The sequence below is a fragment of the Terrapene carolina genome, unplaced genomic scaffold (genome assembly GCF_002925995.2).
Source record: "Terrapene carolina triunguis isolate 2854851 unplaced genomic scaffold, T_m_triunguis-2.0 Scaffold68, whole genome shotgun sequence".
NCBI classification, from domain to species: domain Eukaryota; kingdom Metazoa; phylum Chordata; order Testudines; family Emydidae; genus Terrapene; species Terrapene triunguis.
The window spans coordinates 50,514,641-50,530,098 of NW_020664419.1; the positions used below are offsets into that span (position 1 = coordinate 50,514,641).

The window sequence follows — 15,458 nt, forward strand, 5'->3', positions numbered from 1 at the left end:
CACCCCTGCAATAAGCAGACAGGTCTTGCTTCTCTTTCCCCCACTAGAAAAGCACACACAATTCTTCAGCTCCACCCTGAAGCATGCATTTCTCTAGCTGATAGCAAGCTCCACACCTAGGGAAGCAGAGTAGCATTCCACCTTGGTATCTCTTTGTGCACTTTCCACCTGTAGACGCACACTGTAGCATTTTGCCCTTAAATTGCATTTCTGCTCTCAAAAGCGACTGGGTTACAATGATATTGTAAGGCTCAATGTTTAGTGTGTCTGACTCAATATCCAATACACTCCATTTACAAGTAGAATGATAGATTCTCAAACTGCCAACCCTCTAAACACAACCTGAGATTTGACAGTCAAGTGGCATTCTTTCCTTCTCATACATCATTGCAGGCAAGAAATATCCTGTGGGCCAAATTCTGCTCTCATTTACATTTGTGTAACCCCCTTGTAGCTGAGCACATAATCTGGAGAAAATAGGGCTGCACAGATATAAAAGAGAGCATAATGTGGCTTGCAGGATATTTATTACTGATGATAGTGTATAAGAAATAAAAAAAGAACCCAGCTCAACTGTGAGATCCCAGGTTGAATTTTCAGGGTTGGCAATTAGAAAAAATATTGATTTGTAAAATTTGATGTGGAAATCAGCTGGACACAGTAAGCATGGAAACCCCTTGATGCCCTTTTAAAAGTCACTTTTCAGAGTAGATACATACACATTTTTATTCATCAGGACCTTATAAGACATTTTAAACAGATTTATTGAAAGAAAAGGGTCCCATCAATGGTGTTCTTACCTTGCACTCAAAAAGAACACAGTCCCCTGAATTTGAATACACGGTTTCTCTCTGTCCTTCGAAGTAGGTTCTGCCTTCAAATATGCACACCGCTATAGGATAAAACAGAACAACGATTTGAAAAGAGAAGAAAGTTTTCAGTACTCTGGCTATAAAATTGGTTTATTTTCTTAAAGCTAAGTATATTTCAAAATTAAGTGATCAATTCAACTACAAATATATTCTATTCCAGGACACAGGAGTTTGGACAGGAGCACAAAAGAACTGAAGAGGAGAGCCAAGAGAAGAGAAGGCCTCAAAAGCTAAGGAAGGAGAAAGTGTCAGGGAAAAACAGAGCATGGGAAGCTTGCGAGAGAACAGAGGACAAAATAGAGGCTGCAAGTCTTGGCTAGGAACAAATCACTGATGACCGTAGTAAGAGCAGTTTCAGCCAAGTGCAGAAGGTGGAAACCAGGCTAGAGGGGATTTAGTGGAAGGCAAGTCAAGGTAGACAGTCTGAAGTGCCCATCTGAAGAGCTTACAGGTGAAAAAGAGAAGGATGATAGGATAGTTGGATGGAAAGACTAATTAAATACAAGTCTACCCATCTTACATATTTATGTATGAAGGAGGCAAGATCAGCATCATGAATGCCTTATTAAGTGCTAGTATCACAGGACACAGGATGTGAATGAACAAAGTGCTCCTTGTGATCCCAGTGATTGTGCTAGTATCCCAGTGGTGTTCCATATATTCATGTGGTATGTCTGCTAGTGTCCTGGGAATAGCCTGATTCAAACCTTTTTAATTATTGATTTATTTTTTAAAAATAACCAGGGCATATTAGAATAAGATGTTAGAGAGTCATTTAGGGGCCTGATCCAAAGTCCACTGAAATCGACAGAAAGTTTCCCATTAGTTTCAGTGGGTTCTGAATTAGGCCTTAAAACATCTAATCCATCTCTTTGACAATGCAGAATTGTTACATACAGAATATTTTACAATGCTTTGTCCAGTCCTCTTTAAATGGCTTGCTTGAGGGTGCTTCCAGCATTTGTTAGTGGAATAATCTCCCCTATCTAATAGATTTTACTGTGAGGTAGTTGCCTTGCTTTTCATCTTAAATGTTCCTTTTCTTAATGCCATCCCATCCCACAAATATTTAGATTCCTTACAACCCCAAATAATTTCTCTCCATCTGTGGTGTATGTTTCATGCAAATACTTAAACAGTTTAAAAATAAAACAAAACACCATATGGCCCACTTCTACACAAAGGTGTTCTCTAAGAACAATCCCTCAAAGGCGACTCAGAAACAAGCACACACATTGTACCAGTCCATTAAACAGGTCTAGTGTGTGTAAACCATATGCACTAGATTGCATTTTGCGTGCTATATAATCTAAATTATAATTATTTTATTTTTACATATTATATACTTATCCCCAAGACCATATTATAGGGCCTGCTCCAGGCCTTCCAAAGTCAGAGGGTGAAATCCTGGCCCCACTGATGTCAATAGCAAAACTCCCATTGGCTTCAGTAGGGCCAGCATTTCATCCCACAGGATTTTGCCTATTCCAATAGAAACAGAATTGAGCTCACAACATCCACATGTAAGTCTCCTCACTTTTGTGCTAGTAAAATCTCAAGCTTGATGTTGGATTAGCATACATTTATAAGAAATTTCATAGCTGTGTTACTGATCCATCTAATACATGAATATGTGAAATATACTAAAGAAAGGGTGACGGCCCTTTGTATGTATAAATACATTAATGTTAATTAGAAAATTATTAAAATAATGTCATTGTAAAGGCTTTCTAAATTTTTTATTTACAGATGAATGCACTTCATCGCGGAAGACTGAAAATTGAAATCTCATCATTTAAACTTCTTTTGTTGCATTACAAACTTAAAATAACTGATTTTTATGTACTTTCTTTTCTGTTGAAATACAGCAGTTAGAAATGTCAAAGAACTAATTAGAAATACATAAGAAGTTTCCAAAGAAGTGTCATAGGATTAATTTTTAAAAATATGTAATATCTGTTAAAATCGGCTGAAGGCTGTTTAATGTATGTATCCATTTGTATTGATTATAAATTTTTAATTTAACTTTCACACTAAGAAATATGATCTTCAGTGTTAATTAAAGATAATATGGAATTGAAAATTAACCACATCAATTTCTAACATTTTCTTTTGTGTTAATAATAGCCAAGGGAATATTTATTTTAGGATAATAATTTGATATAACATATAATTGCAAAAAATTGCACGCTTACTGAGCCATCACATGTCTGAATGACAATCACTGTCAAGGAAACATACCCAAAGACATATGCTCCAAAGCCTAATGTTCATATTCAGAGTATGTAGGAGGTTCATTTTCAGCACAGTACACAAGGAGTTATCTGCAAAAAATTCCTCCCATTGAAGTTAGTGGGGGCGGCACATCTAATGTCTCACTCACTACATTCAAAATGAACATATATTGTAGTTTTCCTTTGAAACCTGCTGAATACTAAAATTTTTAGTTGTAACATTGGTTTCCTCAATTTCCATACGGGTAAAACACAAAAAGTAAGAGGATATTTCATGGACTCATGCAAACTTCTGACTGCTAGAAGCTGGGTGACACAGGATGGATCACTCGATAAATTGCCTGTTCTGTTCACTCCTCTAAAGCATCTGGCACTGGCATCAGATACTGGGCTAGATGGACCATTGGTCTGATCCACTATGGCCATTCTTATGTCTAGAGTGGAAAGAATGCCTGTAGAGCTCGTTATATTCCCTTTCCTCCCACCTTAATGGTCCATGAAAGAGAAAGATAAGGATCAGGTGAGAGAAAAGAGGGGATTTGGGGAATAAGGGGAAGATTAAGAATAAGGGGACATTGTGGTTAACATTCTCCCTCCTCCTGCTAGTTAAACAGCATCCGAGGGATTCTGTGCAGAGAGGTGGGGTTTGTTGGATGAACTGTTGGACCCTCAAGGTTCTTTGGTAATTGGGCGTGCCTGGTGAGTTGTCACATGAAATGTTGAGGCACAAAAGGTTCCACAATATTTGGACAGTTCCCTTCAATGAGAACTAGGGTGACCAGACAGCAAGTGTGAAAAATCAGGACGAGGCTGGGGGATAATAGGCGCCTATATAAGACAAAGCCCCAAATATTGGGACTGTCCCTATAAAATCGGGACATCTGGTCATCCTAATGAGAACATACACCTGAGGAGGAAGAAGGTGAGGAAGTTCTTGTGCAGAGCACCAGCACCTAGATTCCTGTTTCTCTCATCCAAGCTAATCCAGCCAACAGGGCTTCCACAGCAACAACTCACGTGCACTTCAGAGGTACCAGTTCCACTGTCTCAGTGCCACTTTGTCAAGGCTGATATCAGAGACATTGGCGACTATGCCAATTTGCCAGTGAATAGTCTTCTCTCCCACTCCCTCTACAAAAGCTTTCATCTCCTTCCCTTTCTTCCTCCTATCAGTCCTCTTCCTCTATCCTTTGGCTGGCCACCCAGGAGCCCAAAAGACGCAGCATTCTGGGTGTGTCGGGAGTGACACAATGCTGTACATTCTTGCCAGTTTGTCATTATATTTAATGAAACTCCAAAGGCTTGTCCCCTTAGATGAACATTGTCCACACTCAGAAAAATGTGATGGTGCCAGACTTCCCACTCTCCACATTCCTCAGAAGGCACTTGGACCCTACTTCCTTGTCAATGTAGTGTCACAGCATGTTTTTCCTTCTTCCTGCCAGCAGATGTCACAAGCTGGTAGGTGTCCCATGATGATGGGGACTTTGTATTTCTATTTAGCTTAGGAAGTCCACGAACATGAACATCTGGACCATAATTCTGTAACTGCAAAGTCCAGTGAAGATTTACCTTCTACCTGGCTAAACACTTCCCAGAAGGAGATGAGTGATTAGTTTGTCATTGGTAACTCTTTGGACAATATCACAGTTCATCTTCTAAACTCCTCCTATTCCAAGGGACTATTGCATCACAGTCAGTAAATTATCTGATGGCTGATTGTTCTGGGACTTGATAGCTATTGTCTGTGTGGGATTCCATCTGTCATTGTGTGGGATTCTATCACAGATAGAATCCCACACAGACAATAGCTATCAAGTCCCAGAACAATTACACCGCAGATTAATTTGTCCCACTATTTCACAGCATTAACCACCTCCTCTCCCCACCAACCTCCCCAAGCCCCTACCTAAAACAAAACTACTTCAAGCACAGCTTTCTAGAAAGGCAGAAGAGCACGGAATCTATGAAGTCTATTAGGGATTCCTCATTTCTGTTTGTACCTCATACCAGATTATATTCAGTATGTTATTGATAGCTCATTGTCAAGCCATCATCTGTCCTCCATAATACCTTTTCCCTCCTACTGGCCTCAAGATGATGCTATCCCTTCATGTGCCTTTTAGCATACTGTTCTTTGGTGACAAAATAAGAAATCCAACTAACTCTTGCTATCTTTGCTATCCAGGTCACTTACTTATTGCTATGAGGTACGTGTGTACATTTCCCTGTGGTGCCTGAGCTAATTCTGTTTCAAACTTATCACCAAGTGACAGAGGGCAATTCAGGATGTCAGTGAACTGTTCCATCCATCTTATTGAATCATCATCCTAGTCAGCTGATGAGCAACAAAACTGATTTGAAAATTTGAGAAAGATTTCAATAATTTTGACATATACTTTAAATCTTGGAATCTTCCTACCTGCCACATCTTCTGTTTGCCACAAAATTTTGTCTGGTTCTTCTCTGCCAATGTTATGACTTCCTCTTTGGCTTCTTCTTGGTGACATTCTCCACTGTGCAGTCACCCTGCACAAGGTTTATGCCCTTCTTAAGTCCAACTTAAACCCTATTTGGAGGACTTAAGTGGTACCTACCCCTGTGCTGGCCTTTATACCTGGGAATTTACACAGGGGTCTATTTCATCCTTTGTGAATTTCTATCTATCTAATGCCAAGTCACTATTAAGTTAATGTTCTCTTCCTTCTCTCATTTATCCTTTGCAGTGTTTCATACAGGCTCTTCTTTGCTCACTTCCTGGGTATATGATGCTTTGTCAGAGTAGCTAGTGAATCATGAACTTTTTCCATTGTTATTCTATGCCATTTCCTTCAACAACTTAAAGTGATTCTAGATTTCAAGATGGAAAATTTGCTGCTAGCTCTTTGAGCTAATCATTGTTGAACAACAGTGAAAGTAGGCTTCAGCAACTTCAGTAGAGAAAATCTGATTTGAAATTTCCTAAGGATCAGAAATTGAATACTATTTATATCTTGCTTCTGATTAGCTGCAAAAACAGGAGAGACTTTCTCCATTATTTTGAAAATGCAAAGTGGTTGGTCTAGAGTATTTTTATGATCACCTGTAAGTATCTGCAATGTGAGCCATATCTAATAATGCTAATAGGCGGTTTAGTCACACAGATGATGAGTCAATCTAAAATACTACAGATATCATTACACAAATGTTTCTTATATTCTCATGTCCTTGCTTACTATGGAGAAATTATATAATTTATCTTGCCCACCTGTTCCTAAGAGGAAGTCTCCTAAGCCATTCCTCTTACCCCCAAACTGAAGGCTCATCTAAGTATTCTTTGTGTCATCTTTCACAAACCAAAAAGCAATTACATCGTTATCTCTAAAGGAGATGCTTGCAGAAATGTCAACTGGGCTGGCAGCCTAGAAAGTACTGTTGGAGCCAGCACAGTGGAGACAGATGGATCTGACAGATGAAGTAAAGCTTTTACATTAGACAGCAGGATAGAGAGTTTGGGAGAGTGAGTTTGCAATTGTAGGAAACCAATTTGGAGATCACATGAAGTAAAGTGAATGTGTGGCTGCCTGTAGTTAAACAGAGACCCAGGCTCTCAATGATAGAAGAGTAGTGGCTAAAGGTACCTGACTAATCAGATAGAAGTATAGCCAGCAAGAGGCAGAGGCAGAGGCAGAGCCAGATCACATTCCAGCAATACAGTGAGTATCTATGGTACTTATATAGCACCAACCACCATAGTATCTCTGTGCCACAGATTCCACAGCCAAATATGCACACTGGAGTTGAAAGGACAGTAAGTTAGAGCCCACTAATATGGCAAAGTTTATTTATGTCAACAAATAAGCCTCTTCTGAAACAGGATAAAAAGATCTTAAAAATAAAAGTAAGCCACGAAACATGTAAATACTTATAGCCTCCCTTTCAGTTAAAACATATTTTATTGAGACATGTCACAACAGTATGAAAAGCCAACAGGAATATACCTGTCTCTCCAGCAAAGGGGAATAATTTTCATGAAAGCCTCCAAAGAAGCCTTCGGTGGAGGTGCGAGGCCTTGAGAAGTAACAACAGTTGTGCTATGGTAACCCGCAGTAACAGGTATACTGTTATCTTAATTCAACACTATCATAAATGGGAGATTGAAAAGGATTCCTCCCACCACTTCACACACACAGTGGTACTTCAATCTGTCAATCTAGGTAAATTGGGACAGCTCACTGCAAGAGACTATTCCAATATCCTCATACAAAAAGACTGGGTATGTGTAAGAGGTTTATAGCAATAGGAATGGGGAACTATTTGCTTTTGAAAATGTTTGCATTATGTATTGTGGCACACTTTGTTTATCCAGCATCCATTCACACTGAGAAATCACAGTACACTAACTCATCGTCTTTGTTCATTTCCTAAAAGCCTGATTCTGCAACCTTTATTCACAAAGAGTAGCGGTTACTAGATAGTGGGGAAATTTATAAAATGTTCCGTTTTCCCCCTGAAAATTATGTTCTCAATGAAAAACCAAAAAGGTAAAAAATGCCATTCAAAATTAGCTAACAGAAAAGAAAAAGTTGACTTTTGGTTTTTTGCATTACCAAATATGTAAATAAAATTTTAATCAAAATAAAAGTTTTCAGTATTTATTTTTATTTTAGCCAAAAAGCCCCCTTTTTTAAACAAAAAGTTATGACAAAACATACTCTAATCATTGCTTGTACAATTAGTCCCAGTGGGGATCTCTCAAATAAATGCTATTCAACATGAGCAAGAGTGGCCTGTAATGATTAAAATGCTCAAGGAAACTATCATATCCTCTTCTGCATTTTGTATAGCACCAAGAATACTGTCAGCATTCAACAAATAATAAACCCACAAAATTATATATGCTCCTCATATCTGTTGATAAGGCAGCACTAGCTCATAAATGTTGCTTTTACAGAAGAAAACACTATCTTTACTTAGGGAATTTGGAGAAAGTATTTGATATAATCTTCTCTGTAAAAACATTAGGTTGTTATTATCCACATGGCAACTATAATGTGGGTTGAAAATCTCATCCAAATGATTGGCTATTGACAGACATGCATGACTCTGATTGGCTTTAGGAGATTATACCGTATTGTACTTGCTCAATCAGTACTGGGATTTTTTTTTTTTTTTTTTTGGCTTATAAACCCAGGATTTTGAAAGCTTGGGCATGGCTAATCCAATCAAAATCTCAATTGCCAAATAAATTGTCTTGGCCATCCAATCCTCAAAGCAACTTTCACAGTTGAGCATTGAGACAATGAAATCCAATACCAAAGAAGAAATGTTAGAGGCTACCAAGAGAAAAGAAACAATTAATTCCATTTTATAACTATTGTATTCTGGTATACATGCAAGGGCTCATGAATAATACAACAGCTAGCAAGGCCAACTGAGCACTGATAGAGATATCATTACACTAATATTATTTCATGCATATTTAAGTCCCATATGATGGAATTAGCCATTTTAATGGAGGAGACCCTCAAAAGTAGCTGACTTGGTTGTACTTTATCAGCAGTGGCACTGAGTATTGGATCAGAGATTGACAGCTACTGGCTGCAGGGGAGTTTCTGGTTATTTCAATTCCAGCTACTCCTAGCAGGTATTGCTGAGGGGAATTGCAGAAGGAGCCTCTCTGGGGAATTTTGTGGATGGAGAAGTGGTGTAAAGGCAAAACAATAATGCACATCTCACTAGCATATCTTATCAGTTCCTCACTTGTTTAACACATAAATACATCATTTCAGGTAGGAAGCCTCCAATGTGAGAATTCACTAGCAATAGGCACAGTTTAAGGCAGCTATTAGGAGTAAGTGTTCAATTGAGTTGGGAAGCTAATAAAGGACTGCTTAAAAACTTGTATACTTTTTATTATTGTAAAGGGAAAGTATAAGAAATAAAATAATGATCATGTCTCATCATTAAATTATTTAAAAGAAAACAAAGTTTTCTTCATTCTCATGTCTCAGCTGATGGTGCAGAGGCATGAAAATGATTACAGAGGATAAGCAACCCATAGACAGAGGATGTAGCATCTTCTATTTGGGCTATTTCCTTAGTAGGTGGTCTAGGAGGACAGAGCCCCCTAGACGCCAATGAAACTGCAATTGTTAGTGACTGTTGCCCTCTCCCATGGAGAGAGGTCCCATTCAATATATTTGGAAGCTATCAGAAGGGCTGGATTTAGGCACAGATTGGGTAGCACATCAAAAGTGACAGCTAGGTCATGGTTTTTCCAAAACACTTTACCCATGGGCCTGGATGCAAAAGGAAATTGACTAGCACTTTGCTCCCCCGTCCCTATCTCTTCACCCCTTCTCTCTTTCCCCTATTTGAATCCTTCCTCTTCTTCTCTCCCTGCCCTGAACTGAAATGACAGGAGTAATTGGCATGATCATAAACTCTGCAGACAACCCTACTGAACGTTCCTTAAGCAAATTGTAAGCATTACTTTAACAGAGAGTAGTTTTCCATTTAATTTTAGGAAGTCTTGTAAAACTGAAAACAGGGTAAACACATGTTTTGTCAATCTTGATTAAATTCAGTTATGCAAAACTACCCAAATTAGTTCTATATTCAATCTCAACATTCATTATCAAATAGCACATAAGCAAGAGGGAATCAAAATCAAGCACCACCAACAGAATCAGACTTTTAAAGAGCAGAAACATTACATAGGCTTTTATTTAGCTCTAATTCTGAGCCCCTAGTTCTCATGCTTGCCAGAAGTTAGAAACCAGTGTTATTTAGAGTACTTTCCAAAATATTAGCTTTCTCCTGTAACTACAGTACCTACAAATCACATGTAAATGGTAAGCCAGTTGAGGATTTGAAATCCTTAAATGGGTAAAAGACACTGGGCCAGATCCTCACAAGCTGTATATTGGAGTAGTTCCAGTCTCCTAAGTAAAACTACACCTATGTGCACCAGCTGAGAATCTGGCTCAACTACAAAAACACAATAAACTGGAATTTTAAAAAGTCTGTTAATTACAATAATCTTTTTTCATTTGCAATGGTAGGATATTTCGGTGGGCAATGCCTTATAGTCCGTGATACTGCAAACAATTACACGTGTGCACCTTATCTACATTAGTACTCCCATTGAGTTCAATGAGACCATTCACATATGTAAAGTTGAGCCTGTGTGCTCTGGGTTTATAGTGTATGCTTGTCCATGGGAGAGTGGCACTATTTTTTCTTATTGATGTATGACAGCCTGCTTATTATTTTTTCCCCAAGAAATATATTTGTGCCCTCCTTTTCTCACTCTGAACTGCCTTTCTACAGCAGTCGAGATTCACAAAGCATATTTTAACTGTGGTCTATTAATGTTAAACCTGCAGAAGACAGAAAGTACAATTTTCCAATCCCAACATTGAATGTGAGTTGATGATTTTTATTCAGTGCAAGAGTCCATATTAGTTCATGGCTTTTGTTGCATTTTTACAAAACCTCAGGTGTGTGCCAAGGATGTATTCTGACCCTGGCACTATTCTGTCAAGCTATCAGTGTATATTAGGATTTGCTGCACCACACATTGGAATCAAGGTTGGACAAAAAAAAAAAAAAGTGTTCACCAACCAAGTCTACACTGACAATGCTGCCTTGCTTTGTGGAAAAGTCAGAGGATTTCAGCCCCCTCCCTCCAAGCTCTCCCAGTTACAACCCACATTATGGGATTGAATGTCTCATGGCAGAAGATCAAGGTCTAGAACTTTAGAGCTGCACCACCATACCTGCCAGTGCAGGTGGGATCGAGTATCATGGAGAGCACTGACAAGTTCAGCTACCTAGGCTGCAAACAGGTTCCAATGGTCACAGCAAACCAGACGTTCTTTGATGAATATGTCTCACTACCTCCTGCGTGAAGTCCATGTCCTACCTATGGAGGCAAAAATGTCTTTGTGCTGAGACAGAGTTCAGGATCTATCAAACCTGTGTACTACCTATACTACTATCTGGGTCAGAAACCTGGACCCTCTTACAGGCAGACTTGGAGCAGCTAGAGGCATTCCATATGCAGTCTGCAACAAATCCTGAACATAAAGGAAATATTTGTCAATCTCTCAGAGATCTGCCCTTGCTTCAGTCACTCATTATATTAAAAAGCAGCATTGCATGCTCTTCAGTCATGTTGTCAGGACAAAAATACCCCAGAGCACTGCTCTCAAACTCTCCATCAATGTGCAAGGGGGTGCATGTCCTGATCCTACCTGGCACCATCCTAGGGGCCACCCAAGAGATTCATTGATTCACAAGATTGAGCCAGACCTGGGAACTTCACTATATGATGCCTGGTGTGACACCATCAAACCTGGTCACTCTGGCTGGCGCAACACTTCTCAATCGACTATGAGTGTTTGATGATAATGATTATAGTACAGTACTAAACTATAAAGACTGACAAATTGGCTATTGTTTCCCTAAACAATGGTAAAGCCGTAGAAGTAAATATCCGAAAGACAGGTTGTGAAGAAGGGAAAGTCTGGTAGTAGAAACAGCCCTTGCTAGTTACCGATCATGGACCAATCTTAAGCTTTAGAACTCAGAACCTGCTAACTGGAAGTGTGTACACAGACAGCTGTGAAAGCAGTCCAAGAGAAAGAAATTTAACTGGACTATGTCTCACTAGTTCCTTTGGCTCTCCTGTTTCTCTGTATCCACCTGTTCTCTTTTATCTTATACTAAGATTATAAGCTCTCTGGAGCAGAGACCGTCTTTTAGAACTGTGTTTGTACAGTACCTAGCACAATAGGGTCTGTGACAAAGCGCTGTCCTTGGGCACAAATTCTGGTGGCCTAGCATGGTCTCCATGTACACAGCCCTCAGTTCCTTCTGGGTGGTTGCAATCATTTACTCAGACCTGGGTACTGAGAACAAGATACCCCCTTTATGGGGTCTCATTTATTAACCTCTTTACAGGATACAAAACCCCTTCCCATTAGCCCCCAAGTCCAACCCTTCTTCTAATGCCAACAAGCATCTGCCCCCAAGTTCAGGAGTCTCCAACACTCCTCTTGGAGCTGGGTTATAATTCAGTCTCACTCTCTTTAAATCAGGAGTCCACGGCCCTCCTCCTGGAGCTGGATTATAATTCAGGCCAGGAGCAGTCCTCCATCAACTTCTCTCAAACTGACTCCTTTTACTCAGTCCTTTCACCTGTCAGCTTGGAGAGGTCAGCAGTCCTCCTGGTGCTAGTCTCTCTCGTGCTGGAGAAGACAGCATATATGCTGCTCTCCTTCCCAGAGCTTCTCCTGATAGTCTGGGTAGGGCCACCTTTAGGCATATGCAGCATACATGGTTGCGTAGGGCACCCGAAAATTTGGGGCACCATTCCCCTTGCTGGCCGCGGCTGGAATCCTTTCTTCTCAAACTCCCTCCCCCCCCCCCCCCACCCCGTGCTGGGCCGGCGGGCTTCTCCCCGCCCCCAACCTCGCCCTCTCCCTCACTCGCTCCTCAGTCGGCTGGCTGAGGGCTCCAGCCTCCAGCTCTGCCGCCCCAGCCCAGGGAAGCCCAGAGCTGTGTGGACGGTCACTGGTGATGCAGTGGCCCGGCCCACCACCACCCGAAGCGGAGTGCCTCCCTGGACCCTGCCTGCCTGAGCTACTTAGTCACCGGCGGGGGCCGGGCCAGGGCCAGGACAGGAGGAGTGAAACTTTCACGAGTCAGCGGTGAGTGGGGAGAGCAGGGCCAAGCAGGAGAGAGGGAAGGGGGGGGAGACTTAACATGACAGTGCGCTCACTGTCTCTCACACTTCCCTAACACACACTGTCTCTCTCACACACAGACTGGCTCTCACACCCACATACACTCTGCCACTCACGAGTCACAGTCCCCCAGTACAGATTGTCACACACACACAGTCTCATACTCCCCAACACACACTCTGTCATACAGTCCCCCAACACACAGTCACACGCACACACACTGGCTCTCTCTCAGTCTCTCTCTCTCTCTCTCTCTCTTACACACACACACACACACACACACTTACACTTGTATTATTATTGTTGTTATTACTGCTTGATACTTCCTGTCAAAATGCTCGTGGTGAGCCAGGAGTGGCTACAGCCTGCAGGAGGGCCGTGGGCTGTGGCAAGATGCAGCCCCCATGTGCCAGCGCGAAGCCTGTTTGAGCCACTGCCGCAGCATCTGCTGTGTATGAAGCTCAGTGTGTGTCAGCAATGGGGGGGTTCTGGAGGTCCGGGGGCAGGGGTGATGGCTGTGCCCCCTCAACACACTGGGGTCAGCGGTGCCGGCTGGGGACCACCTTCAGTAGAGCATAGGGGCACCAGTTTAATAATACTGCGTAGGGCCCCATAAATCCTAAGGATGACCCTGAGTCTGGGACAGAGGGGAGCCTTGATCCACCCTGCACTCCAAAGCTCCTGGTCCTGGGCTCTTAAAGGAATGGTAGCATGAGTCCAATTCACCCTCCCCCACAAGCACTAATTGGGACCACCCCTGGGGATCACTTCCTCCCTCCCAGTATCTGCCTCTGTCCCTTCCTAGGGCTTGTGTATATCCAAACTCCCAAAACTTTAAAGGACCATGCCATGGAACAGGCTGAGTTGGTAGGGCTGACTCCTACTACCTTTAAAGAGATAGACCACTCCCTGTTATAGGGTACTGATGTATGTCTGAGGCTCCAAGATGCTACCACAATATCAATAATATGACAAGTACAAATATTGTTCAAATGAACTCACATGTCCTTGAATGACATTTTTCAACTTAAAGACCTGATGATACATCTGTTTGGTTCCAGATCAACCCTGGAATGCTGTACGTTGCTTTCTAAAAGCTACAAATCTGTGTATTTGTTTTGCAATATGATCTTCAGTCTTCAGAACAGGGAATAAGCACAGAGCCTTCATTCTTCAAGGGCGAGGAACTCTTCTTTTCTTAAAAAATTTTTATTTAACAAATAAAGCATCTTGAGCTCTGTTCAAATAAACTTATCAGGGGTAGCCGTGTTAGTCTGTATCCACAAAAACAAAAAGGAGTCCGGCGGCACCTTAAAGACTAACCGATTTATTTGGGCATACGCTTTCATGAGAAGAAGTGGCCCAAATAAATCGGTTAGTCTTTAAGGTGCCACCGGACTCTTTGTTGTTTTTGCAAATACACTTAGACAAGATTAGACTAGAAAATGTGAAGTTTATTAAAAAGAAATAAGGACAGGGCTTTTGCAGTCTATGATCAATTGTCAGCAAGAGGGAAGACTGATTGGGATTAAATTTAAACAGCCCTGGTAAAAAGCTTTCCACCCACATGAAAAAATGTTGTGCACTACATAGTGGACATTTTAGAGCAATGTAACAGAAGTCAGGAGGATTATTTTTATTTATTTGCTCATGCTTTTAAGACTCAGTCCTGCAGTTTTTTTACTCAGGCAAAAAACTCCATATGACATGGCACACCCACCACAGTGGCACCTCCTACTGGCCGTTTTAGGGATTAGCTCCGCCAGTGGGTGTGCCCTCTTTTGGTGGTGCCTCTCCTGTCATTGTCTTTCTGTAGACCTGTGTCACTCCAGGAACCTCAGTGTCCTCTTCATAGCTCCAGCCGTGTCACCAATTGTGTTTTCCCCTTCCAGGGGTGGGTATCACTGTCATTAGTCTAGCCACTTCCCCAGTGGCTGGTGGAGGGGACCCAGACCCACCCACTACTCCAGATCCCAGCCGAGGGACTCTATAGCTGGCAGCCTCCTGCTGCATCTCTAACCTCTCTACACACTGCCACAATTCCTTTGGCCTCTTCCCCACAGCATCAGTACATTCTTCGCCATCACCTCAGGGCCTTCAGCTGTCCAATCTCAGCAGACAGCCAGGAGTTCCCTCTTGCTCCCCAATCCCTGCTAGCAGCTGCTCTGTCTAAGGTACTTACAGTTCTCTCAGTCCCTCTGGGACACAGTCCTCACTTCCTGAGTGCCCAGCAGCCACTGACTGCCTCTGGCCCTGCAGCTCCTTTTATGTGAGCCCTCTGGGCCCTGATTGGCTGCTCCTTTCAGCCTCTCTCTCATTGGATGTTTCCCTTGTAGCCTCTCTAGGCCCTGTGGAGCACTCACCTCCACTGCTCCACTGTAGAGCAGGGCACGGTTAATCCCTTCTACACCTGTGTGGGGTGGACATCCCATCACACTCCCATGGAATAATGTTCAAGGATCCATGTCAGGAACATGGACAGAGAGCTAGGCTTAACCACGTGGAATGGATAAAAGGAAGAAGATTTGTGTGACATTCTGTATCCCAAAGCAACCCCCACTGCACCCCTAGATTTACCATGGTCATGTAATTATGATATGTTTGAACAAAGTATGCCT

The 15,458-nt window shown here is 41.8% G+C and overlaps 1 protein-coding gene across 1 annotated transcript in view; it reads right to left on the bottom strand.

The window, feature by feature from the left end:
- The window catches only part of NELL2 (neural EGFL like 2), a 230,977-nt gene that overhangs the window by 125,839 nt on the left and 89,680 nt on the right, over positions 1-15,458 (bottom strand). The window contains exon 10 of the mRNA XM_026648958.1: positions 801-892. Within this exon, the coding sequence (XP_026504743.1) occupies positions 801-892 (92 nt within the window). The remainder of the gene's footprint in view (positions 1-800; positions 893-15,458) is intronic.